This window comes from Notothenia coriiceps, unplaced genomic scaffold (genome assembly GCF_000735185.1).
Source record: "Notothenia coriiceps isolate Sejong01 unplaced genomic scaffold, NC01 NC01_scaffold00037072, whole genome shotgun sequence".
Taxonomy (NCBI): Eukaryota; Metazoa; Chordata; class Actinopteri; order Perciformes; family Nototheniidae; genus Notothenia; species Notothenia coriiceps.
The window spans coordinates 1-26,249 of NW_011369773.1; the positions used below are offsets into that span (position 1 = coordinate 1).

The 26,249-nt window shown below is 38.6% G+C and overlaps 4 protein-coding genes across 4 annotated transcripts; 2 read left to right on the top strand and 2 right to left on the bottom strand.

Moving 5' to 3' along the window:
* The first annotated feature begins 1,657 nt into the window (after positions 1-1,657).
* On the top strand, positions 1,658-9,596 carry LOC104964303 (aquaporin-8-like). The gene is made up of 5 exons (XM_010793049.1): positions 1,658-2,163; positions 2,832-2,958; positions 3,665-3,876; positions 5,626-5,760; positions 9,332-9,596. Exons 1-5 carry the CDS (start codon positions 1,910-1,912, stop codon positions 9,372-9,374), a joined length of 771 nt encoding a protein of 256 aa, XP_010791351.1. The 5' UTR covers positions 1,658-1,909; the 3' UTR covers positions 9,375-9,596.
* A 6,235-nt stretch (positions 9,597-15,831) lies between these two features.
* On the bottom strand, positions 15,832-16,590 carry LOC104964305 (hemoglobin subunit beta). Its single transcript, NM_001303297.2, has 3 exons — positions 16,459-16,590; positions 16,145-16,367; positions 15,832-16,057 (listed from the first exon to the last, which is right to left on the bottom strand). The coding sequence occupies exons 1-3, from the start codon at positions 16,548-16,550 to the stop codon at positions 15,929-15,931; spliced, it is 444 nt and encodes a 147-aa protein (NP_001290226.1). The 5' UTR covers positions 16,551-16,590; the 3' UTR covers positions 15,832-15,928.
* Positions 16,591-20,847: 4,257 nt separating this feature from the next.
* LOC104964307 (hemoglobin subunit alpha-1) lies at positions 20,848-22,188 on the top strand. Its single transcript, NM_001303298.2, has 3 exons — positions 20,848-20,956; positions 21,401-21,608; positions 21,883-22,188. Exons 1-3 carry the CDS (start codon positions 20,862-20,864, stop codon positions 22,009-22,011), a joined length of 432 nt encoding a protein of 143 aa, NP_001290227.1. The 5' UTR covers positions 20,848-20,861; the 3' UTR covers positions 22,012-22,188.
* On the bottom strand, positions 21,976-25,744 carry LOC104964306 (aquaporin-8-like). Its single transcript, XM_010793051.1, has 5 exons — positions 25,163-25,744; positions 24,659-24,785; positions 23,805-24,019; positions 22,907-23,041; positions 21,976-22,359 (listed from the first exon to the last, which is right to left on the bottom strand). Exons 1-5 carry the CDS (start codon positions 25,417-25,419, stop codon positions 22,314-22,316), a joined length of 780 nt encoding a protein of 259 aa, XP_010791353.1. The 5' UTR covers positions 25,420-25,744; the 3' UTR covers positions 21,976-22,313.
* Positions 25,745-26,249: the final 505 nt, after the last annotated feature.

Consider the following 26,249-nt stretch of genomic DNA (forward strand, 5'->3'; position numbering starts at 1 on the left):
AAAGGTAGAGGGGGAGAGGGAACGAAGGTTACGGCGAACAGGTGCAGAATTAGAAGAGATTAGTTTGTTATGTTTGGAAAGGGGTAGAGAGAATGAAATGAAGAAGTGATCGGATGTGTGGAGCGGGTTTACAGAGAGGTTAGAAGTATTGCAGTTCCTTGAGAATATGAGATCAAGGACATTGCCAGCGTTATGAGTTGGTGGGGACGGAGACAGTGAGAAAGCAAAGGTGGTTAACAGAGATGTTAGTTCAGATATCTTCCCTGTCTGGAGGTTGAAGTCTCCGAGAAGTACAGCGGGAGGGCCAGTTTCAGGGATGTGTGAGAGGAGATTATCTAATTCCTCCAAGAAGTCCCCCAAGGCGCCTGGTGGACGGTAGAGAACAACAATGGTTAATTGTATAGGATGGGTTACTGTGACGGCATGGAACTCAAAGGTGGAAGGAGTGAAGTTAGGTAGCTTGAAGAGGGAAAAGCTCCAGTTGGGAGAGAGCAGGAGACCAGTGCCACCTCCTCTGCCAGAGGGTCTGGGTGTGTGGGTGAAGGAATATGTTGTGGAGAGAGCTGCTGGGGTGGATGTGTTGGATGGAGTAATCCAGAGCAAGGAAATCCAGAGACTGCAGGGAAGCGTAGCCAGAGATGAAGTCAGCCTTAGGAACAGCTGACTGGCAGTTCCACAGGCCTCCTGAAAGTAGCTGTTGGATCTCAGTGGAGCATGTGGGATAGAGGAGAGCAGGCCGGTTATATCGATTAGGAGGGCCAGTAATAATTGCGAGAAGACACATAAACAGGAATGGAGAAAATACACATGATTATAGCATGAGGGGCTAAAAAACACCAGCGATACTTAGCTCAATCAAAGTAGGATTTGCCTCCCTCGTGACTCCCGCAGGACTCCTTTGTCTGACGCTGAAGCTGACGCTCCATGAAAGAGCTGCCTAAAATGGACACTAGTCCTGATTGCTGAGTTTTCACGCCCCTTTAATTAATTAACTCTCGATATGTTTAGTAAGTTACTTTACATTTATTCATAATGATCATTGTAAAATATGAGTTAACTGAAGAATTAGGATGCTTTTATATTAAGCTAAACAGCAGTACTTAACATTAGTGCCACCAACATCAAAGAAATTAACACTTTAATGCATAAATTATTATTAAGAAATGTGACTTTCTGCCTAATTAGAACTTTTGCTTTTTAGTTCTGTTATCCTGATACTTTTGTGGGGTTATTTTACTTTTTGTAACACAGTATTTGTATACTGTATACTTGTTTTTATTTTTATTGTATTGTTAAACGTCACACAAGAAATGAAATATCGGTAAAACTATAATATTTTAAATAAAAAGCAACCAATCAGAGAATAGATTACAACTCTAATTTATAAAGGAAAAATAAAATGATGAATAGGATCAGTATTTATTATAATCAGATATCTGAGGTATTGCTATTTATACCCTAGTATAAAATCAGATTAACCTTTGCTAATAGTCTGGTCATATCATCTTGAAGGTGATAACAGATTATGAGTTTATAGCTTTTTCCCACTGCCCTAAAAGTGGCAACACAAATCTTTTTTTTATAGGTTTAACATAAAAAACAACACAATCCTCAAGTATTAAAATACTGATAGAGAACTAAAATATGTGGTACCCCTTAAACTTAACATGCTGCTTTTGTGCTGACACCCCTCATCCTTATCTCTCAAAAACACATCATTTTATGAGCTTCTCCTGATTGCTCTTGGGATTATAAACAATTGCAGGAAGGTGGGGCATCAGAAGGGAAAACAAAAAGTGGGGATGTGCGTAGGTATTTTTATGAATCATCCTCAGAATGGCTTATAAGTGTCCATCATCAGTGAGCTGTGAGTGACACAGGACAGGTAAAGACATCATTTGTACTCAGTATGTCGGGCACAGAAAACAAGGCTGAGATTTTCACCATAACTGAGATGGTGGAACCTGAAAGGGAAACCACGAGGACGAGCATGTTCGAGCAGTATGTGCAGCCGTGCCTGGCCGAGCTGTACGGGACGACCCTGTTCGTGTTTGTGGGGTGTGCATCTGTGATGGGGAACATTGGACAGTTCGGGGTCCTGCAGGCTGCGATGGCTCATGGCATGGCAGTGGCTGTGCTCATCATGCTGTTTGGGAAAATTAGGTAAAGATATTGTGTTTTCTAAAGCGGACTAATCATTTATTATCTTTAAAATGTTTAGAAATGTCATAACATCTTGTGTAGAGACAACATGAATACTTTTGTGAGATAATACCTTTTTGGTCTGATTTTCTGTCACATATTAACAAAGTATGATAACAAAAAATTACTTAAAATTAATTCATTAAGTTGGTTTCTCAGCAGACTGAGTATTTCTTGTCTTTTAAATGTCATAAATGTCTTAAAACAGTTGTAGAGCCAACATACATTTACACGGTTGTTAACTTGCTTTAAAATGTCAGTAAATAATACGCTTTATAAAGTTTCTATTGTTATCTGTCACTCACTGATAACGTTGTGTACAAATAAACCCTGCAGCTGTTATTACAAGCTGTTATACAACTGATAGATAAGGGTCATTATTAAAGATAATTTTCCTTAACATGTAGTTCACAGAGAATATTAATTTGATTACTTACGATTTTTATGATTTGTCACACACTGACACATTTCTATAAATAGACAGATTATTATTCATAAGTATATAATTTTAATTCAAAGAATGACCTTGAATTTCCTTTTTACCCCATGTGTGCTAGATAAGGTTCATCGGTATCAGTTCATAAAGTTATTCCAGAGATAACAGAGCAACGTTTATTGTGTTTTTGCAGCGGCGGGCACTTTAACCCTGTGGTGTCTGTGAGTGTGTACCTGTGTGGAGGGATGAAGCTCGCCCTGCTGCTGCCGTACGTCCTCGCCCAGATGTTAGGAGGCATGTTGGGGGCGGCTTTAACCAGGGTGAGGAACACTGTGGAAGCCCAATTCTGCCCAAAAAAGAGAAACAAATATATGAAAAGTTTGTTATAATGAAAATAGAAATACTCAAGGTAAGCCACAAAGTTGACATAACTTCTGCAGTCAAAAGCATTTAACATATTTAGTCAAATAGACAAGATAATAAGCAAGTATTCCGTCATTTTAACTTATTAAATTGCATTATTGACGTAATATCTCTTAAGATTATATTTTTAAATAATGATTTTTTATTGCATACATTTTAAACAGTAAGTCAGATTTTTTACGTAGTATCTCAATTAGGACAAAGTAGGTCCACAATGTATTAAAATATTAGATGAATTAATACTTGCTCATGATTTTAACTAAGTAACGTGAAAGTATGTAATCAAATCCCAAAATATTGAGCTAGAATTTCAAGATTTTGTCCTAAAATATCAGAATTTTTACGAAATAAGTTACATTTTTTACTTCAAAATCTTCTAATTTTGACTTACTAAGCTAAACGTTTTGATGTATCTTATAATGATAGTTATGGCATTTTATGAGAAAAAAAGAACACGAAACAACTGATATCCTTAGCATCCTTTAATCCTGGTCTTGATTTTGTGCTATCCTTAATAGCTTAGAGTAAAAACAAAAGGTGAAAATAAATGAAAACTATTCTCGTCATGCAGGGATATTATATATTCATTTGTTCTTCTTTCAGGGCGTATTTCCCGATAACATTTATAACGCTTCCTTCGGAGGATCCTTTCTCGTGGGCCCGACCGCAGATCTGGCTAAAATCACTCTGGCCGAGGTGGTAATGACGTCGTTCCTCACGTTGGTGGCCTGCATGGGGGCCGTCAACAAGAAGACCAGCTCCCCAGTGGCTGCGTTCTGCATCGGCCTCACTGTGAGCGCAAACATATTGGCGGGGTAAGTTCGTCCACAATCCTGCACAACATTATCCATCCACAGATCACAACCAGAGGAAAGGGGGTTATTACTGTATGTTGAATGCTGAGGCCATGACAGCCAAAAATGCATTTAATTAGATTTAGATACAAGTTTAATTATGGAGGAAAAAACGCTCACATTTCCAAGATTACATTTGTACATTTCCAAGACATTTGCTGAGATTGATGCAGTAAATGTAAGAATCTGTACAAAAAGAATACATGGATTTTCACGATTAAAGTCACATATTAAAATGAAAAGAACTTGAAAAATAGTGGTCTTTTTGGTCATCGAATCACATTCCTTTACTTGGTTGGATCAACCTCAACAAACTCATACATTTAACATTTTAATCTTAAATAATATCCATGTTTAATATATATCTTTATTCTAAATTCTCCAATCTACCATGATGAGATTCTGGTGGAGTATTAATAGACCTGCTTTCAGTCGGCCTAACCATACAGTTAAAAAAGTCTAGAAATATTTGAATCAGCATTAAAAAACATATATTTTATTTAAAATACTGAACATAAACTCCCCCTTATAAATAATATACAGAGGTCATGAATACCGTGACCTTAAAGTCACCTGCGGCCGTAAACCCTCCTACACACATGTATTTATTACTATTATCAGTTATAAGAGAGAAGACAAGGTTGACTCTTTTTATTACCTTGAAAGGTCTGTTTAATATTTAATCCAATCCTAACATAAATAAATAAATAAATATTGTAATCTGCAGCTAAACTCTGTGAAGAACTCTATTAAACCACATTGCATTATTTTTGTATTTGAGTTGCCAATGATACTTCTAAATGTTAAAGGTCACCTATTATGCAAAATCCACTTCTTCATGTCTCTTCTACATCAACATGTGTCCCCTCTTCTTCATGTCTCTTCTACATCAACATGTGTCCCCTCTTCTTCATGTCTCTTCTACATCAACATGTGTCCCCTCTTCTTCATGTCTCTTCTACATCAACATGTGTCCCCTCTTCTTCATGTCTCTTCTACATCAACATGTGTCCCCTCTTCTCCAATGTGTCCCCTCTTCTTCATGTCTCTTCTACATCAACATGTGTCCCCTCTTCTTCATGTCTCTTCTACATCAACATGTGTCCCCTCTTCTCCATGTCTCTTCTACATCAACATGTGTCCCCTCTTCTTCATGTCTCTTCTACATCAACATGTGTCCCCTCTTCTTCATGTCTCTCTACATCACCATGTGTCCCCTCTTCTTCATGTCTCTTCTACATCAACATGTGTCTAGTTGTGTTTCTCAGGATATCTTGAACAGACTAAAGTTTTCTTGTAAGGTGGAGACGTTCACAGACTTTAAATGAAGCCAGGTGTTAGATATGAAAGCAGAGGATATAATAAATATGATCTCATCACAGCTGCACGTTTCTTCAGGAGCTCAGAGATCTAACGTGTCTGTTGCCCCGTTCACACCAACGCGGTTCCTGTTCTAGCTCCTCGCTCTTGCGCTCTTCTGGTTCGGAACCGGTTCTTCTTTTTAGCCTCNGCTGAAACAGAGGGGATTATGGGTAATGCTGCAATGATCTGTTTGGTGAATGGAGCCAAACACTTCAGAGGCATGTTTTGTGTATATCTGAGACCTATAATATATTGATGAAAAACAGTATAATAGGGGACCTTTAAGCAAACTGTTGAGCTATATTCCTCCAGCTGTGTTACAGTGTTAGTTATTGTCTGTTGTTTCAGAGGCCAGCTGTCTGGAGCCTGCATGAACCCGGCCCGAGCCTTCGGTCCTGCAGTGGTTACAGGCCAGTGGGACTTTCACTGGATCTTCTGGGCAGGACCCTTATGTGGAGCGCTGATCACCGTCACCTTAGTCAGGTTTGTATAGCCAACAAATACTACTGCAACCGTTTGTTTGATATCTTTAAGAAAAAGTCTGATTCAAAAGTGACTACAAAGATACTCGAATTGCCCGTAAAAAAACACTTAAAGTGGACCTATCATGCTATATTTGAATAATATAGTGTAGGACCATACCTATATAAGGCATATTTATACTTTTTATTTTTCAAAATACCAAACAGATCATGCATTTTAGCCATTCCTCATTTCTCTCAATTTAACACTGTCTTTGCATGGGCTGATTCTGTGAGAACACCACCATCTACAGGCCTGGCATATGTACTACAGCGTCTCCAGCGCTTTCCAACGGCAATGTCCGTGGCTGTCTCCTCCTGATTGGTGGAGTTGGCCCAATAGCCATAGCGCCACTTCTGTGACGTCATAGAAGTGTTCAAAATCTGGATCAGTCTGTATCAGATCCGTTGCAGCCCCTTTTTAAGAGAGGAAAAGAGAGAGGGTTGTGTTTTCTGACACTTGGTGAGTTCCCTGGAACACCGGGGACACATGTTCATTTATAAAAGACGTACAAAAGTACATTTTGCATGATAGGTCACCTTTAAAAAACACACAAGATGACTGCAAACTACCATTTTCAGTCTTGGGCTGTTTCTCAATGTCGAGTATACCTGCTGCAGAGCCACTATTTCAAGTATACTGAAGGACTGTTTAAATGCATGTTACATGCCCAGCATTCGGCGCCACTCGATGACGTAGTATACTTGAAATAGTGGCTCTGCAGCAGGTATACTCGACATTGAGAAACGGCCTTGGTGTCTTTTCCATGTCTGTGCCCATCGTTAATCTGTGCTCACCAAAACATTTCCAGCCAAATGAGACCTGGGCAAGCACCTGCATAAAAAAACGACCTGGTTAGAAGACAAAAACATAGTGTTGTTTAAAAGTATGACAATGTTTGTTTGTTATATAACTAACGTACGTGCGTTTCGTAGGTATATTACCCAACTAAACTACATTAAAATAGGTCAACATTCACTTCTGGGTTCACATAAACATGAAATGCTTCATGGTAAACTAGATAGATAGATACAAGTGGAGGACAGAGGAGGCTCTTAAAGAAGAAGTTACAGGTCTGTGAGAGCCAGAAATCTTGTTTTCTGAGTTTGCCAAGGCACCAAATACTTATTTTCCACCATCATTTGCAAATAAATTCTTTAAAAATCAGACAATGTGATTTTCTGGATTTTTTTTCTCATGTTGTCTCTCATAGTTGAGGTATACCTAGGATGAAAATGACAGGCCTCTCTCATCTTTTTAAATGGGAGAACTTGCACAATTGGTGGCTGACTAAATACTTTTTTGCCCCACTGTATCTATCCTCCCCAAAATCCATTTTTATATCGGACATTGTCGCACTTAACACTTTGTCATCTGACTTCTTAAGGCCCTGCACATCCTGGCTCACATTTACGTTACAAACTAACTATGATGCTTCCCTTACAGGAGGTTTAACTGAAGAAACAGTACATGATATCCATCTGGTACAGTAGTTTGATATTGTTACTATTCAACAGGGTCTTAATATATTTTACTTAAAGGTGTCCTGTGGAGTTTTCGCCACTAGGGGGGCTACAGAGCTATGTTTGTACATGAGAGTGTGACATTTTAGCGGGCACATTGGTTCACATCCTGCTTTTCCAGTGATCCACTCGCATTTAAAACAAGTGTAGCAATGTGCCAACAAGGGCACAACTCAATGTGGCACCTTTTAATAATTATAGTTTAAAATCAGGCTGTATTTCACATGTGTTTGGCAGTGAGGTGTATTTTCCCCACACTTGTTGTATCAAATATCCATTCAGGTTCAATCTGAAAAGCAAATTACACCATTTTTGTTGAGTTAAATATAAATAGTGACACCTTATGTTCCATGTATGTGCTTCACGTGATGCTGAAAGGTCATAGTATCTTGTTCAGATAGACAGGAGTATATAGATAAGAGGCTGGATTAAACCTGACCCATAGTTGATCTCGATTACATAATTAATAACATCCCTCCTTGGACTTCAGTCTCACCTAACAAAGACACACAAAGTGACCTCCTGTAGATCCACCCACGGAGCTTTACAATCTGACCTACCCACCTTTATAAATGTAGTCAAGCTTTAACTAACTTTTAAACATGCATTTTAACCCTGGACGGATGAGGAGACGATGGGCACAGACATGTACTGTAAAAGACTGAAATTGGTACAGTCATTTTGTGGTTATTTGAATGTTTTTATGAGGGCAATTTCCTTATCTTTGTAGTCTCTTTTTTAGATTATTATATTACTGCCTTTCTGTATTTGCACAAATGATGACCCCCGGATAACTTGCAACCGTGCAGTCACACATTTCTGCAGCTAGTAGAGTTCAAAATGAAGGTCGTGGGTAAAAAGGGGATCATTTGTGGCACTGGTAACCGATTTGCTTCATTTTAAGGGCATGTAAAGTGTCTTAGTTGGCAACTCGTATCATTTTGTGGTTGTTTTTCAATAATTTCTGAGTTTTTTTATATTTTGACTTTCTGCCTAATTGTCACTGCACAGATTGTGTCACCTCATTGTCTTTGCAATCAAGCAAGATGCAGTCACACATTTTTGTAGTTTTGTAGTTGAGATCAAAATGAAGGCCACGTTTGTAGATGTGATCCGAGCAAGAGGGCCAAAAGGGGGAATAGGTAGGAAATCGGCAATTAGCCCCCAGACACACTTCACATCCTGTGTCTTTAGTTGTGTGTGTCTTTTTGGTTGTTTTTAAAAAAAAATTTTTTATTGATTTGTTCACAAGGTACAATTACACACAACACATATTACATTTCAGAGAGAACAGTGCCTGTACGGAGACGATCTACATAGTTATCAAATATTGCTTGGTTTTTTATGACTCATTTGTTATGTACCTTAACCATTTTTCCCAACCCTTAAGAAATTTGTCTTCCATTACTTTCAACTTGTATGTGATTTTCTCCATTATGAGGATATCACCAATAATATTAACCCATTGTCTGTAGCTTGGTGTTTCTGCCTTTAGCCAGTTTTTAGTGATAGCCTTCTTTCCAGCAGCTAGGAGGATCTTGATCAGGTATTGATCTCCGACATGTACAGATCCTTCCATATGTCCCAGGTATAATACCAAACAGGTTCGAGGGATTCTATATCCTAATACCTTGCATATAACAGAGTGTACACAGTCCCAGAAAGGTTGAATCTTACTGCAGCTCCAAAACACATGTGTATGGTGAGGTTCCTGATGTTTGTCTTTTTGGTTGTTTTTGCATGATTTTCTAGTAGTTTTCTTTCCTTCTGTGGACATTTAGAGACCTTTCATGATCATTTTGTGGAAATGTTTGCCATTGGTAATCATATTGTACCTTTGTGAGCATTTTGAGTCTCTGTGGAGTCGTTGTGCATCTTGTAGTGGTTTGGTGTGTTTTTTTATGACATGATTGGCCATTCAGTAAATGATCCATGTTCATAACAAAATAGTAAATAATTCTCAGTGTTGTTGTGAATGACCAATAATTGCTTGTATCACTCTTTTGCAGGTTGCTGCTCGGTGACCAGGTGACCCGAGTTTGGTTGAAGTAAAAGTGTAATTTATTGAACAGGAAGACAAAGGACATTCTGGCCGACTTTATTAACATCGTATTTAAACTTGGATTTTCACACAATTAATAAATTGACTGTAATATATTTAAATTTGTCAGCAAAATGTGTGAAAATATATTTGTCGGCCATAACTGTTGGCTCTGACTGAAAGACATGTTTGCATTTCAAGATTCAATAAAGTGTTTGATGATGCGATCATGATCTGATAGCGTGTCCTCACTCAGACTTCACAGGCGGAAAAACGTCCAGGGATATTTGATAATAAACTTCATAGAATTGCATACAAATGATCAGACTCTCTGTTATCTATTAACAGTCTTTTTGTACTCAAGTCTGGGTCAGAGTCCTCTATGGAAAACCATTCTTTGACAGCTTGATTACTGAAAATACAATAGACAATAGACTTGACTGCAATAAATCTAGATTATAATCATAAACTGGTGCCCTCAGATCAACATTAGAATAAAAAGCTTTTAAAAATCAATACATTTCAAAACTTATGATAAAGATGGATCATTTACATTTTGCATACCATACACACCCCTTATATCTATTTGTAGGTGCAGGGATGTAACAATCACATATAAAAACGGCTAAGGTTTCATTAAAAAAAGCATGAAAAAGTAATACTGTACCTACAAAAACAACCAGTGCAATAAACACATGAGTATGTTCAACAAATAAAGATATAGACATTAAAGGACAAACTAACATAAAATAAGGTGTCATGCCACTCCAGGCCTGCAGGGTGTTTAACACAATTTTGACCAATTATTTACCCTTTTTTGGTGTCACTGGTGGAAAAAGTATTTGGATATTTAACTTAATTAAAAGTAACATACCAAATGACACCAAATGTACACATTTAAAAGCCTAGATAAGTAAAAGCACATAAGCTTTAACAGCAGCAATATACTTAACTAAGATGGTGTAATACATATTATTATCAAAATAGTAATACTTTTTTGGTTTTCCCTCTCCTGTAGTGTGTTATATAGGTTTGTGTGCATGTAAATGGTCTGCAAAGGCTAAAATACCTGTGTTTCCTCCAGAGGGAGTTTCTCTCCCACACTCCCCCCAACCCCAGCCTGAAACGCCTCCATTGGACTCCTTTACTTCTGTAACGTAATGTCATCACTATGTAACATTAGCGCTTCTTTAGGCCGTTTCTCAATCGCGAGGATGCTTGCTTGGTAGCACATGTCTTCCGAGTCACTTCCTTCAGAAGCTAGGCAAGAATCCTTCCTGGCATTCGGAAAACGAAGAGTGGAACAGGCTAGCAAGTGTGCAGTTGTGCGTCATATGAGAGGCCCCGCCTTACATTTTCCGCCACAGATTTGGGGAAATTGGTCCGTGCGCAAAGCATTGTGGGGATTTTAAGGACGCGAAGTCTACCCATGTGCAGACTCGAAATTACCTCCAAACCAAGGACGCGGCCTCGGTGGAATTCCAAGTATGCTGGAGATTGGAACAGTCCTTCGGCGGCACTCGATGACGTAGCATCCTTGAAATATTGGCTTGGAAGCCAGCTTCCTCGAGATTGAGAAACGGCCATAGAGTGCCACAGTGACGCGTCCTAAAACCCGGAAGTAAGTTAGCATGTTACCACTTCCGGTTCCTTCGACAAAAAAGCAATTACATTTCTCCATAGGATTTTGGAAAATATCTGGAAATAAGGTCTGGGGAAAATAAAATAAGGTCTGTGGTTGAGACACATTGAGAGACGGATCACGCTTATGTTCTACGACATTAAATCCATCAGGCAGTGACCCACCCCCTGGTGATTTCTGAAGAGTTGAGGTGTCTGAAAACGATGGTTGTACTACAGTGGGGCTGAATAGGACACAGAAGTTGTGCGAGGCGTTGTAGCGTCATTACCGCCGAACACGCGTAACACTCCTCTAAGTTAGTCTTGCCCTGTTCTGCTTGAAAGCAAGTCACCCTGCTCCTGGCAAACTGTGAAAACAAACGCTTCAACTTGTTCCATTTAGAATCTGTAGTTTTTGAATATGGATTCTTAGTGGCGTTGGACGTTGAGCACGCGACTCCTGCTGTAGTTCCTTTATAGCATACGTTAGCATTTTGCTTCTGGCGACTAGATTTTAATAATTAGAAAATGATAAAAGTAGGGTAGGACATGTGGATATTACTGCTGGCTGACCAAACGTATCCGTCCTGCTTAAATGTGTTGCTCAACCACAGACCTTATTTCCAGCTATTTCCCCAAAAAAAAAATGCTTTTCGTTTTTGTCAGAAGGAACCGGAATGAGTTTATTTCCGGGTTTTTAGGATGGCGTCAATGTGGCACTCTATTGGCTAGCGCTCCAACACATTGGTACGTGATAGGCTAAGGGGCGGCACATCTCTAAGACCATCCAGAGCTGGCAGCTAACCAAGTCATAGGGCAGACTGGGCTGCAGCAAGGCAGTATGGAACATTAAAGAGCTTTTTGAACATTAAAGGTCCCCTATTATGCTGTTTTTCATCAATATATTAATAGGTCTCAGATATATACAACATGTCCTGAAGTGTATTGGCTCCAAACACCAAACAGATCATAATGCAGCATTACCCACAATCCGCCGCTGTTTCAGCCCTGTTTCCAAAGTGCTTTTCTCTGTCTGCTTACTTTAGAATGCAATAAGGAGCCCCTGCCCACGCCCCTTTGAGCAGAGATTTGGTTAAAAAGGCGGTGGTGGGGGGTTAGCGTTGGTTGCTGATTGGATAATGGGTTACAAAAAAAATCCTTATGACATCATAAAGTGGACATAATCTGATCAGCTCATTTTCAGACAGATTTTTATAGAAATGGATCAAAAAGAGAGAGAATCTTTGTTCCTGAAACAACTTGGCAGTCTCAGACATGTTGATCGTAGAAGAGACATGAAGAAGTTCGACTCTGCAGACCGTTTACATGCATAAAAACCTTCATAACACACAAGGGGACGGGTAATAACCAGAAAAGCATGACATGGGCCCTTTAATGTTAAAGTAATACATTTATCTTGGTATTATATCTAAATGATATGGTTTAACAGATCTGGAAACGTGGGACCTTAAGTATTGTGTAAACAAATTTAAAGGAATCACGTCTCAGTCATGAGTGTTAAGAAAGACTCAAAACTGGACCCTCTGTGTCCGCTACCTACTGTATGTATTTACCATAGTTTGCCATACTAATTGATGTAGTTGCATTACTGTGGACAGGTATTAAAACATATTAGGAATATGTGTACCTTGTTACATTGTACTGCAAGAGTTTCCAGATTGAATATTAAATATATTATTTATTCCACTTTCATTTACAGGACTTAATATTTTCTTTTATATCAACATGAAGAGCTGAACAATTAATCAGAACTTTATCAAAATCACAATATAATAATAAGCTACTTCCATTTGAAAATGTTTTCTGTATCAATTATAATAAAGTTTTAAACCAAAAGAAACATCTGGTTTTTTTTTACTTCAAGGCTCATTTAACTGATAATACTTTAAATTCATGTTTAATACTGTGATCCAGTGAAACCTTTATTTTCTGCTTTATTGCTTTCCGTGGTGCTGAAATAAACATTGTGTTAAACATTCAGACCTTTTTTTTTGGTGGTGATATACAATTACTAACATTTAAGAAATATCCTCCTGAGTTCTGGTTTCTGTGCTCCTAGGGGCAGGTGGCGCAGTGGTCTTTGCGTTTGATCATCAGATCAAGGGGGTGTTGGGGAACTCCAGTTCGAAACCCGCTCCCGCCCCACTGCGTCAGGCAGTTGTGTCCTTGGGCAAGACACTTCACCCGAATTTGCTCCTGTGGGTATTGTCCACAGTACATGTATAATATCAATGTGTACTTGTAAAAGCGCCTCAATGACTTGACTCAATGCTCGATCCACTCTACCATGGTGGCTGTTTACTGTGTGTTTAGGCTTGAAAGAAAAATAGCTTTCTTAATGCTCCTCGATCAGTGTGTATTTAAAAGTGTCCGGGCTCCCACTCCTAAGTCAGCTGTGATAGGCTGGAGATGAAGAGGAGCAGATAAAGTGCAGTCAGGCAGTATTTATAATTCATCTTTACTGCTGTGCTACAGTGGACGCTTTAATTTCATACTGTTTCAACCCAAATCTGTCATTTGTCATAATTTGTTTATTTATGTTTTGAATCAAATGCAATTAAATAATGTATTTGCTAAAACTAGAGCAGACAGGAGGTCCATGTGGTCGCTTTTCAAACGGTTTTAATGCTGAGCTGTTTATTTATGTGAGGGTCTAAGGATAGAGGGGGTCGTTTTTCTCATACTGGTATTCTGAACAATCTGTGCTGTTGTATTTGCTGTAAAGTGTCTCTACTGTAGGCTATTTTTATTATATGTACAGCACTTTGGCTCGACCAAAAATCGTTTATAAATGTGCTATATAAATAAAACTTGATTTGATTTATGTACTTAAACAGGTTGCAAATATGGAGCTGTCCATGGTTCTGAGATACACTTATAAAACATATGAGACCTTTCTTTGGTGCTGAAATAAACTAAACAAAAACAATTCAAAACTTTTAATTTGATACTTTTTCCATTAAGAACTTAAAGCCATTGCCAGTTGTCTTTTATCCAGACATAATCCAAAAATAATTATGTTAACTCAGGATAGCAAACTGAAGGAACGGGTCAAATCTAGAACAAAATGATCTACTGTGTTTTAGGAGGCCTTTCGTCATGATTTGACTTTCAAATAAACACTAAACCTCCATACAAAACATTCACAAATATTCATGCATAAATGTTACAACTTTGGACCCTGTCGTTGGGTTATGAATGAGTGAAATTCACAAGTTAATCAAAAAACAATGCGAAGCTCTTAGTTTCTTTGCAACTTAAGTTAAAAAAAGTGGTTGCAAACTTCTAAAGTAGCTATTTGAACTGAAGATTAAGCCAAGACCTTGTTTACTTTCATAAAAGACCTGCAAATGAGGCCACCTGCTGGATCTAACAAGCAACTGCACATGTTTTCTCATGTCTCAAGATATATAAAATTGTTCAAAATGGACTTAGAGAGTGAGTTGCATAGGCCTAGAAGGTAAATCTGTGGTCACGGTACGGGCATCAATGAAACATTTAAAACGGAAGAAAACCTTCTCCATGTGTTCTGTCTGTGCTTTTTGAGGCAGTGGCTCTGGATTGAAATGAGGTAAGTAAAGTTTCAGCTGGTGATAAATTGAAGGGTCCCACGGAAACACAACAGAGAAATCCACCTCAGATAACACCGAAAGGGTTACAATAAGTATTCTTTCAGTCCCTAGGAGGTCCTCAGAGTTACCCAATTTTATTTTCTGATTGTTTTGATTTCTTTCAATTCAAATGTGTTTACAGATACCACACTACAGTAACAGCATAATAATAATAAAAAAACATTCTTACTTTTGTTGGCTTCTCCAATGTTAGCTAGCCTGGTTTTAGGTGTGAAATCATCCCATAAAGTAGAATTGAAATTGTTATTTGTCAATGCTACAGGACTTTGTGATACATCCTACATCCATCACACCAATTCTGGCTTCCTGTCCATTTTAGAGTTAATTTTAAGATGTTATTGATTGTTTTTAAATCGCTTAATGGGCTGGCCCCTCAGTACATCTCCGACCTCCTACAGGTGTACACCCCCTCAAGGGCTTTGAGGTCGGCTGATCAGCTGCGGCTGGTAGTCCCTAAAACCAAGAGAAAGACCATGGGGAGACCGAGCCTTCTCAGCGGTAACCCCCAGGCTCTGGAACGACCTGCACCCCCATGTCAAATTGTCGCCCACCCTACACACTTTTAAGTCCCGCCTAAAGACCCACCTCTTTTCCCTCGCTTTTGAGTTATTCTGAGCGATATGTTTTATCGATTTGTATGCTTTTATTGTCTGTCCATAGCCTGTATTAATTCTTATGTGTGCCTTTAAGCCTTTTATCTATTATTGTAATATTATATTTTATTATAATGTTATGTTTGGTGTGAAGCACTTTGGTAAACCCTCTGTCTTTATTATGTGTTATACAAATAAAGTGGATTGGGTTGGATCCTGCAGGAAGGAGAAAAATAATGTAAATCATGTCAGTCACGCATTGTTTTAAGTTTTCCCAGGTTATCATTTACGACATGTTCATTTATTTTGTTGTACTTTTATTTGTAAGACCTTATGATATGCGTACACGATTATAATTGTTTGAAATGTCCCACCTTTAACTTAGATGTATTGAGCCATGTCTCTTCATCTTCTAAAGAAAACATTGCTCCTCACGTTTCACAAATGAATGAACCGTCCAGTAACTCTAAACGAGGCCAAAGAATAGCCAATGTAAAAAAAAATCATTGAGAGTATGCCAGGCCAGGGTCACCTCAGTACCAAACCTCGGTATATGATGGGTGCGTAATTACGCACGAAAAAATTGCGACAACAAACTAAAGAACTTTTTTCTTCAGTGAGACTTTATTTTTTTATTAAGGAGAGTTCTTGACAGAAGTCAGATCTCCTTAATGGTTACCAGGAGCACAAGCTGCTGGTTTAGTGGTACTGCTTTCCCAGGGCGGACACCACGACGGCCAGGAACTTCTGGAAGGCGCCCTGAATCTCTGGAGTGAAAGCGTGACCCATTTTGGCGGCCACAACGATGGTGATGCAGTCAGACAGCAACTACACCAAAAGCAAACAAACCATTAAATAACTTAATTTAAACATGTGTATCTACAACCTGAGTGTGTAAGGAGTGCGAAACCTTACCTTGAAGTTGTCGGGGTCGACGTGCAGCTTCTCGGAGTGCAGCATGCTCAGCTCGGCGTAGGCGTCCACGATTTTGTCCATGTTCTTCACGCCGCGGTCCAGGCCGTGCAGCACCTTGATGCCGTGGGCTGCCACGTTGGCGTTGCCGAGGATGGCCTCAGCATTGTAGAGGTTTCCAAAGCCGCTGAAGTGCCTCTGAGTCCAGGGATAAACGATCAGACACCTGCAGGGGAAGAGGACACAGGATCGGTAAGAAGCAGTATTAGGTTGTCCAGGATTTGTTTATACATTACATTTAGAGAAGTTTCCCGTACCTGCTGAGAGCCTTGGGTCCGATGTCATCATAGTCCATGTGGGAGAAGATGTCGGTGATAATGGCACGCTCGGAATCGCTCCAATTAACCATGATGGCTGATGTTTAATGTGTGTTTAGGCTTGAAAGAAAACGAGCTTTCTTAATGCTCCTTAAGCTCGATCAGCGTTTATTTAAATGTCTCCGGGATCCCCCCCCCCTGAAGGAGAAGTCAGTTGTGATAGGCTGGAGATGGAGAGGCAAAGATAACCCGCAGCCTCCCCTGCAGAAGCTTCTGGAATATTTTTGAACTGATAAGGATTTCGTTTGAGGCAAGTCAGAAAACTTCTGAGTGTGAAGGAAACTTGTTGCAAGTTTGCTCAATTTATTTAGTCTGGAATTAATATTCTTGCACATTAAACTATTTGTATTTTCCCAGTTTTCAAGATGTTCCCTATATGATAATATTCCCACAGTTTGGTTCTCCTCCTTTTACCTCATTTAACCGGCAGAGTTTCAGCTCTCATGGCATTCATTGAACCAAAATGTACTTATTTTGGCTCTTATTTATTTTGTAGTTGTTGAGTGTTGTTTAGGGACATGATAATGAAGTCGTTATATGTGTGATTTATTATAGCACCCATATGTTTCGTAAAAATGTGGTGATGTTTTGAAAGAAAATGCATGTGAACTTATTAATGGACAATGTACCTTCTTTGCAGAAACACATACCAGGGTTATTACAGTCATTAAAAACCTGGAAAAGTCATGGAAATTCAAAATGCTAATTCCAGGCCCTAGAAAAGTTATGGAAAACAATACGATATATTTGATCTAATCGCCGAAATAGTAACACTATAATGATAATAAATACTGTATGGTATAGTAATGAAACGTAAAATGGCATTTAACTGGCGAGGTGTTTTGCTGGTGAGAGATTTTAGTTGCTTTAGCGTGTAGAAGTTAGTAAACCTACTATTTTATTTGTTTTAGATCGGCACAACATGTTTCATATGCAGACCTCATTTTCCTGTTCCATGTTAAAATAAACCATTTTCAGTGGTACCGCTGAGAGAGTAATGTTTTTGGTCATGGAAAATTAGGTAAAGGTCATGGAGAAGTCATGGAAAAGTAATTGAAAATCATTGGTGAAAAAGTGTATGAACCCTGACATACATGCATTTTTTAATTTCAGCGACTTAATCAGCTGCTTGGATACAGCACAGGCATTTAAAAATTATTACACTTCATTTCTAATGCTACTGAATTTGCAAAGCAGTCCAAAAGGTTTGATGTCAGTGTTTATCTTTGAAGGCACGCGCCTGTTATCTCCAGCAGCGCCCCCACCTCCACCCTGTGCTAAACTTCATATTAGTCTTGATTATAAAGGGCGTTGATGATACAATTCCACGAGCTCCATTTCCGAGAAATAAAGTAATGGCCTCAGCAAAATAAATGATATCAATGATTTTTAAAAGGCTACATTTGAAATAAAACGAATTTTAAATCAATATATCATGTGAGTGATTCATCTTTAAGCGTAATGACCGGCAATGACCATCTATATATTTCTTTCATTTTTAGGAAGTGATTCAGTGCGGCTATAGCTTTAGGAAAATGTAGTTTACGTTAGTGACGAATAAAGAACATACATGCATTGATTTATCTGATTGGTTGAAACTGGGATGTTTGAATGAAACGTGTTCTTGCTTATTATAGAAACTGTCTTTAAAACAATCGTAGGAATGAGATCATCATGTCCAAAATGAACGGTATGACTTCATCGTGTTCATTTTAGACATTCAACCAAATTCCCTTTCTTACGGGCTGCAGCGTCCAGTGTCTTTTTTGTGGATGAATTCCCCTAAGGGTGGGGGGCCAGTCCATGTAAGCATTTATTAAAAAAGCATACTTTTAAAAGACTTAAAATATATCTGTTTTCTTACATAATATTAAACAGAAATGAAGACTTTTCAGTAAAGACAGTTTCTTTTTGGCACATGCTTAATTTACGCGTAATTAAACGTGCGCGTAAAAATACGCTCAAGGCATCCAAACCTTAGCGTGATGTGAATGGATTTTGTTGGCACATATCTTTCAGCATGATATCAAATTGTGCATTATGTACTTCCTGAGAGTTGAAGTTCCCATAAATAAAGTTGTTTTTCTGTTATCATTCAAAGTTACTAAAAACAAAATGCAAAACTTCAGAAGGAAACCCCAGTGTGGATTAATAACATGTACTTTTATTAACATCATTTATTGATGAACTTTCACAGCCTTTAAGATCCTCTAACACCACAAACAAAGGCTTCATCATGTTTGCACAGGATTTTACGAAAGCATGCTTATTTTTGAAGTGTATAGCACTATAGGTCATAAACCACTCATTTGTGTTTATTACACTTAATTTATAATGCTACTGAATTTGCAAAGCAGTCCAAAAGGGTTGATGTCAGAGTGTTTATCTTTGAAGGCACGCGCCTGTTATCTCCAGCAGCGCCCACCACCACCCTCTGCCACCTGGTGCCAAACTTCATATTAGTCTTGTCGATGATACAATTCCACGAGCTCCATTTCCGAGAAATAAAGTAATGGCCTCAACAAAATAAATTATATAAATGATTTTTAAAATGCTACATTTGAAATAAAACGGATTTGAAATCAATATATATATACATACTAACCGCAATGACTATTTATATATTTCTTTCATTTTTAGGAAGTGATTCAGTGCGGCTAGTTTTAGGAAAATGTAGTTTACGTTAGTGACAAATAAAGAACATACATGCATTGATGTATCTGATTTGTTGAAACTGGGATGTTTGAATGAAACGTGTTCTTGCTTATTATGCAACCAATTCCAACAAAACAATCGTAGGAATGAGATCATCATGTGCAAAATGAACGGTATGGCTTCATCGTGTTCATTTTTAGAAATTCAACAAAATTCCCTTTCTTACGGGCCATACTAGATACACAAAATAAGCATGCTTTCGTAAAATCCTGAAACTGTGCAAACTTGATGAAGCCTTTGTTTGTGGTGTTAGGTGTCAAACTCAAATACACAGTGGGCCAAAATAAAAAAAATGGGTACTAGTCGAGGGCCGGACTGGTTCAATGTTTATTGCAAAACTTATTGAAATGAACTTATTGCACATATTAAACCTGGAACTAACAAAGCTTAAATTATTGCCTATAAAAACAACATTAAACATTAAATAATCAGTTGCATTCATTTCTTATGGCTCTATCTGCAGCTTTTCCGAGTCATTTCTTATGATTACATTTTTCCACAGGCCAACAACAGCTTCAACAAAACTATTTCCCTCAAAGAAAAAATCAAACATGCCCTGTTGTCGTGAGAGAGAAAGAGCAGAAGGAAACATCCATTAAACTCAGTGTGCTGCTCTGTGATGCTAGTTCAGATACTTGGCATCTCATCTTGGGTGCAAGGTCATCAATGTTTGGGCTCAGGCTCTGAGCTGAGAAAACCCTCAGGATTGAGTGAAGGTGTGCGAGCAATATACCGGCGGACCATATCTAAGAAATGATTCTGCGGGCCGAAATTAAATCCACCAAGAGCCTGATTTAGCCCCCGGGCCTTGAGTTTGACATATGTGTGTTTGAGGATCTTAATGTCCGTGAAAGTTCATCAATACATGATGTTAATAAAAGTACATGTTATTAATCCACACTGGGGTTTCCTTCTGAAGTTTTGCATTTTGTTTTTAGTTTAAATTGCCCAAAACCAGAGCAAGAATGTCTCAAAACTTTGAATGATAATAGAAAAATGACTTTATTGATGAGAACTTCAACTCTCTCAAGAAGTACATAATGCACAATTTGATATCATGCTGAAAGATATGTGCCAACAAAATCCATTCACATCACACCAAGGTTTGGATGTCTTGAGCGTACTTTTACGCACACGTTTATTTACGCGTAAATTAAGAATGTGCAAAAAAGAAACTGTCTTTACTTAAAAATCTTCATTTCTGTTTAATATGATCCAAGAAAACAGATATCTTTGTTTTGAGATGTCACTCATATGTTGCACTTAACTTGCATTTTGGCTTGAAACGCCACACTGGTGTAAAGCGGGAGAAGTCTCTCACTGGGGAGTAAACTCACCCTTCGCTGCTCCTCTGCTGTGACCTGAGATTCCCATCAGAGAGAAACTCTATTCACGAGACTCTTTTGCCATTTCATGCCCACGTAAATTGGTGCCAACTGATGCACAGACTGACCTGCTGATACTGCTGTCCGGCTGGCATCACGCCATCTGCGGGTCTATCTGTCCGGGAGGAAGGCTCCGATGAGTCAGGCGGGGTGGGCTCAGTGTGGGTGTGACCTGATCGAAATTGCATTTAAAAAGGAACTCCAAACCCTCAGAAGTCACTAAGAAATAAGCAAGCAAGCAAGATGAGTCTCTCCGACAAAGACAAGGCAGCAGTCAAGGCTCTGTGGAGCAAGATCGGCAAGTCAGCTGATGCGATTGGAAACGATGCTCTGAGCAGGTGAGTGCATCCGGTTTATATCGGAGTTTGTTTTTGTTTTATATATTTTACTACATGTTTTATTACATGTGTGATTATATAAAATACTATTAAAACGTTTTTAAATATTTATTTTTATTCGGTGCTTGAATAATTTACTAGTGTAAATGTGGGGTCTTTAAGTGTCTTTATTTACCTTTTAAAAACACAGTAATGGCATTACATTTAAGGACCCTTAAACCGTTCAATTACATTGGATTCATGGCAGCAAATACACTCTAAATTTAAGAATGATCTATTCAAATATGAATTATATTACATTAGTGCTATATATATATATATATATACAGAAAAATACCTTTAAAGTAAAAACATCATATAGAGTTTGTGAAGTTATTTGTCATTGATTTGCCTTACGCTCAGTGTTAAGCTCCCTACCACCTAACGCCCTCTCCACCCCCACAGGATGATCGTCGTCTATCCGCAGACCAAGACCTACTTCTCCCACTGGCCTGACGTGACCCCCGGCTCTCCTCACATTAAGGCCCATGGCAAGAAAGTGATGGGTGGAATCGCTCTGGCTGTGTCCAAGATTGACGACCTGAAAGCTGGTCTGTCTGACCTCAGCGAGCAGCACGCCTACAAGCTGCGAGTGGACCCGGCCAACTTCAAGGTGAGACATTAACATCGTGAAAACAATGACATCATGATATAACATCTGTGCTGAGGTGATCTTTTTAACATCACTGTGAGGTTTGGATTGCTTGTGCGCGCTTTTACGCACATGTAGAGCTTACGTATTAATTACGAATGTGTGCTGCTGTTGCATTCAGCATGATTTTCAGCAAAACGGGAATTAAGTAAAAATAACAACTCTTCTGTTACAGTGAAATTAAATGTGGTTTTATGATTTTTTTTCAATTTGCTTTTCAATTGTTTCCCTGCAGATCCTGAACCACTGCATCCTGGTGGTGATCAGCACCATGTTCCCGAAGGACTTCACCCCCGAGGCCCACGTCTCTCTGGATAAATTCCTCTCTGGAGTGGCCCTGGCTCTCGCTGAGAGATACCGCTAAACTGCACGCGGAGGGAAATGCCACATGCAGGCCATCCTTTCACTCATTGTGAACAATTAGAGAATAAACTGCATGCCGCTCAAAATTGGCTTTGTGTTTTTCATGTCTTCTGAAATGTGTCTTTTAATTCACACAATACTTTATTTCTTGCAAGAGAATAAATGAAGAGAGCATCTACATGTTTTGTTCTTTATTTCATAAAATCCACATGGTTTTCAACTCATACAGTTTGACACAGAAGGAAGGGACAGGGTTTTGCAGGTTTATCATCACCTGCTGCAATACACACACAATAGATGCTGTTATGTTTTCATAACCACTCGTAACTTACTGTCACCCAGAATGAGCCTGAAACAGAAGAGAGGCACCATGAGTGATAATAACATGAATAACGCACTTTATAATAACAATACAAATATAATAAAAGAAATGCACGAATAACTAAAGAAAATAATAATAATAATAATAATAATAATAATAATAATAATACAAATACTAATAACAAATAATGACAATAATAATGATTTATTATTATTATAAAATAAATAAATAGTACAAATAATAATAATAACATTTAATAATAATTATAGTTTGATTACTTATTTATTTCATAAAAATACGTTTTATTATTAAATAAATACAAACATAAATACTAATAATATATAATAATTATAATTATTACATTAATAATAATAATAATAATAATAATAATAATAATAATAATAATAATAATATTAATAATGCATTTTTTTAAAGTTACATCACCAGTGCTTTAACATAAAAGTACAACTCTTTGAACACTAATCCAGCAACAAAACACTTTAAATAATGAGAAACTAACTTATGAAGTAGTATTTATTAATTTAATTATGTTATTGCTTCAAGCCTCTCTCACCTGAGCAGAGCGGCGGCCACCAGGCCTCCTCCGATGGGTCCCACCCAGTAAACCCAGTGGTAAACCCAGTAGTTTGTCATGACAGCCGGACCGAACGCTCGGGCCGGGTTCAGACACGTCCCCGAAACATCGCCCCTGCAACCCACAGGACAGAAACAATATTTGTTATTAATGCCAGTTGCGTAATTTGTTCAAACCTAAACATTTCTTATGACTATAGCTGCAGAAATGATATAACGTTTAATCACCATTGTTTAATTCATGATAATGTGGTTATCTAAAAAATGTATTGGTCATATTAGTAAATACAGCCAGAGATGGAATTTCATACTTTCACCATTGGAGATGTTATGGTTGTACGGTCAGAAATATTACATTTAAAAAATTGGATAACAACAGTGGAAGCTAAATTAATTTAGCTGCATTGACTTGTATTTAATTCAGACTCTGCCAGTGTAGATTCAAGTATTTTCCAATTGATTAAGAAATGTCATTATTTTAGTAATTATGTTCAAATAATAATTCAAATTTTGAATTACCCTTATTTTTTAAATAACTTGTGAGGGAAATTTGTAAAAACAATACTGATTTAATTATGAAGAGAGCTCACTACTACAACTTGAGTGCTTAAGAAACGTATACATGTCAATGTCTCCCAGTTTTCATAATTAAAGTATTTTCATTTTGGGGACGCTTTTATTCAGTTTGAATTCAATGCCATTTATTATCAGTGGGGTCCTCCCTGCACGCTGTAAATGCAGGGAGGACCCCACTGGTTGGATCATAAACCTAGAAGGTGGCAACCGACAAGGAGCTGATAACTGTCAAGCATGAATAATTAACAGGGTGTCTCAATAAACTGCTAACACATGTTTTGGTCTTTGCCCTCTTATCTCACCCTGCCAGCACGTTGATGATGACGGTGCAGCCCACCAGGAAGGGGGCCAGCGGGGTTTTGGTCTTCTGGTTGACAGCCACCAGCAGGACCACCATTGTGATCAGGCAGGTCATGGCCACCTCCCCAAAGATGGCTCCGGACAGCTGGCTCTCCGACTTCAGGATGTCAAACGCTGCTCCTGTTGCGTTGAGGTAACGGTCTGCAGGGACCATCATCTGGGAGAGAAGATTCACGATTTCTTTAGTTGGCTTTTCAGTGTGCTCAAAAATGCGTCCTTTCAGACAGCCTGGTCTTTTAAAAAGTGCATTCTCATGTTACATTTCCCCTTAAGCCTTTAGGGGAAACACATAATATGCAGTGTAATCCAAACAGATAAGGAGTAACATCTTTATATTAACCAGCTAAAAAGCCCCCAGCAGAAATATATGGAAGACTTTAAATGCCCAAAGTATAAAATATAAGGTAAAGTCTTGTGTGCATATGTGTCACAGTCCACTTTCATGACATTTTTAAGAGCCCAATATCTTAGAACATTTTACACCCACACAAAAAAAACGCATTGTCAAATAAGTTGATATTGATAAGCTTAATAGCTTCCAGCAAAATAAATATGGAAGTTTAAAAGGAGGACATGTATGTAGCTTTTTCTCTTATTTTAAAGCGAACCATGAGGTTCAACAAAAATGATCAAGTAGTTTTTGTTGTGTTTGTTTCAATCTATAAGTCCATCCTTGTTTACATTTTTAAAAAGCACAGTTTCCTCAAAGCATTTCGGATGTAAGGGAACATAATTGTAGAAGACAGAGTTGTTTCAGAGTATTTTGCCTTTATAAGTTGATTAACTTTCAACTGACCTTGGCCATTCCCGCTCCCAGCACTCCACCAATCAGCTGGCTGGCCAGGTACGGCCCTACCATCATCAGCTCCATGCCTCCACACAGGTAGATGGCAATGGTGAAGGGAGGGTTGAAATGGGAGCCACTAGAGAAGGAGAAGCAGCACAGAAAGGTTCATTTCCTCAAAATATATGACTCGTCCAAAAGCATCTGACTTATTGCCATCTCAAAGCGCTTTCCCCTCTGTGGGACTAATAAAGGTATTCTGATAATACACATATCAGACATGAGACAGTGAATACAGCAACTTAGGGTAAAGTGTTTTGCCCAAGGACACAAAGTTAAGGGTACTTTTTACTTAAGTACATTTTGGTGCCCATACTGCTTTACTTGAGTACAGAAGTTTAGTCAGTACTTCTACTTTTACCAGAGTATTTTTAAACACCAGTATCTGTACTTCTACTTGAGTAAAGGTTGTGTACTTTTGCCATCTCTGGTTATTACTAGTCTTGACACCTTTACCTGATGTTATCCATGACCGCTACCATCACAGCCACAGCCAGTCCGTGCACGAGGGCCGGCTGCAGGCGTCCAGCCGCCGGAACGTTCTCAATGACGGACACACAGCCCACAAAAACAAAGAACATGGTCCCGATGATCTCGGCGAGGCAAGGCTGGAACAGAGTCTCGTATTTGTTTGGAGGTTTGGGCGCTGTTGGCTTCTTCCCCTGCTCCATCAGAGTGCAGTCTGTGTCCTCCATTTCCATTTTCTCTCCCATTGCTGCTCGTTGTATTTCTCAAAGACTCTTGCACCTGGCCCAGCCTGCAGACTAAGTCGAGGTGTTGGGCTTATTTATATGCAGCTGACACACACTGGGATTGCATTGCATCATGGGTTATAAAACATCAAAGGTGTTAGTAGTAGTAGTATTGGTGCAATCCCCGCCCCAAATAAGTACTTTAACACCAAGCCAGGTGATCCAGTCCACAGGTGATAAGGTTCAAAACAAGACACAGCCTGTTTCAAAGTCAACTTGGGCCAGTGGGGTCATAAAGGTGGCATCTTTCATCGTCATCATTTTGGAGGCAGGTATAACAAGAGTAAAGGTGGCCTATATAGATAAGATATACATGGAAATTAGACTTCAGACTAAGCAATATGGGTCAGTGCCTTTGTGCACTCCATAATCTTGCCTCAAGTACATTCACCAATACATTTAATTTACTTAAAGATCAGAGAAACTTGCATATTTCTCCTACTCTATACAGCATTACAAATCAGAGGGAAATGTTTGGATTTTCCATTCCACTACATTTATCAAAGAGCTATATCTAGAGACACTTAACAGATTTAATCTTTGTTAAAGATTAAGTTGGTGAAACTAAACAACAACGCACCGACAGAAGTCTGACTTTTTAGCTTAGCGTTGGTATTGCCCAGCCATGCAAAGGTGATTTAGTTTGTTTATCAACATGTGTCCCCTCTTCTTCATGTCTCATCTACATCAACATGTGTCCCCTCTTCTCCATGTCTCTTCTACATCAACATGTGTCCCCTCTTCTTCATGTCTCTTCTACATCAACATGTGTCCCCTCTTCTTCATGTCTC

Bases quoted from the DNA above. Each gene is read 5' to 3' on its own strand.
- LOC104964303 (XM_010793049.1), top strand. From the start codon at position 1,910: ATGTCGGGCACAGAAAACAAGGCTGAGATTTTCACCATAACTGAGATG. The intron at 2,164-2,831 runs GTAAAGATATTG...GTGTTTTTGCAG, and splicing joins ATGCTGTTTGGGAAAATTAG to CGGCGGGCACTTTAACCCTG. The intron at 3,877-5,625 runs GTAAGTTCGTCC...CTGTTGTTTCAG, and splicing joins AGCGCAAACATATTGGCGGG to AGGCCAGCTGTCTGGAGCCT.
- LOC104964307 (NM_001303298.2), top strand. From the start codon at position 20,862: ATGAGTCTCTCCGACAAAGACAAGGCAGCAGTCAAGGCTCTGTGGAGC. The intron at 20,957-21,400 runs GTGAGTGCATCC...CCACCCCCACAG, and splicing joins GGAAACGATGCTCTGAGCAG to GATGATCGTCGTCTATCCGC. The intron at 21,609-21,882 runs GTGAGACATTAA...GTTTCCCTGCAG, and splicing joins TGGACCCGGCCAACTTCAAG to ATCCTGAACCACTGCATCCT.
- LOC104964306 (XM_010793051.1), bottom strand. From the start codon at position 25,419: ATGGGAGAGAAAATGGAAATGGAGGACACAGACTGCACTCTGATGGAG. The intron at 24,786-25,162 runs GTAAAGGTGTCA...CTCCTTCTCTAG, and splicing joins GCGGTCATGGATAACATCAG to TGGCTCCCATTTCAACCCTC. The intron at 24,020-24,658 runs GTCAGTTGAAAG...CTTCTCTCCCAG, and splicing joins TGGGAGCGGGAATGGCCAAG to ATGATGGTCCCTGCAGACCG.
- LOC104964305 (NM_001303297.2), bottom strand. From the start codon at position 16,550: ATGGTTAATTGGAGCGATTCCGAGCGTGCCATTATCACCGACATCTTC. The intron at 16,368-16,458 runs GTACGGGAAACT...CTTCCCCTGCAG, and splicing joins GGACCCAAGGCTCTCAGCAG to GTGTCTGATCGTTTATCCCT. The intron at 16,058-16,144 runs GTAAGGTTTCGC...CTTTTGGTGTAG, and splicing joins TCGACCCCGACAACTTCAAG to TTGCTGTCTGACTGCATCAC.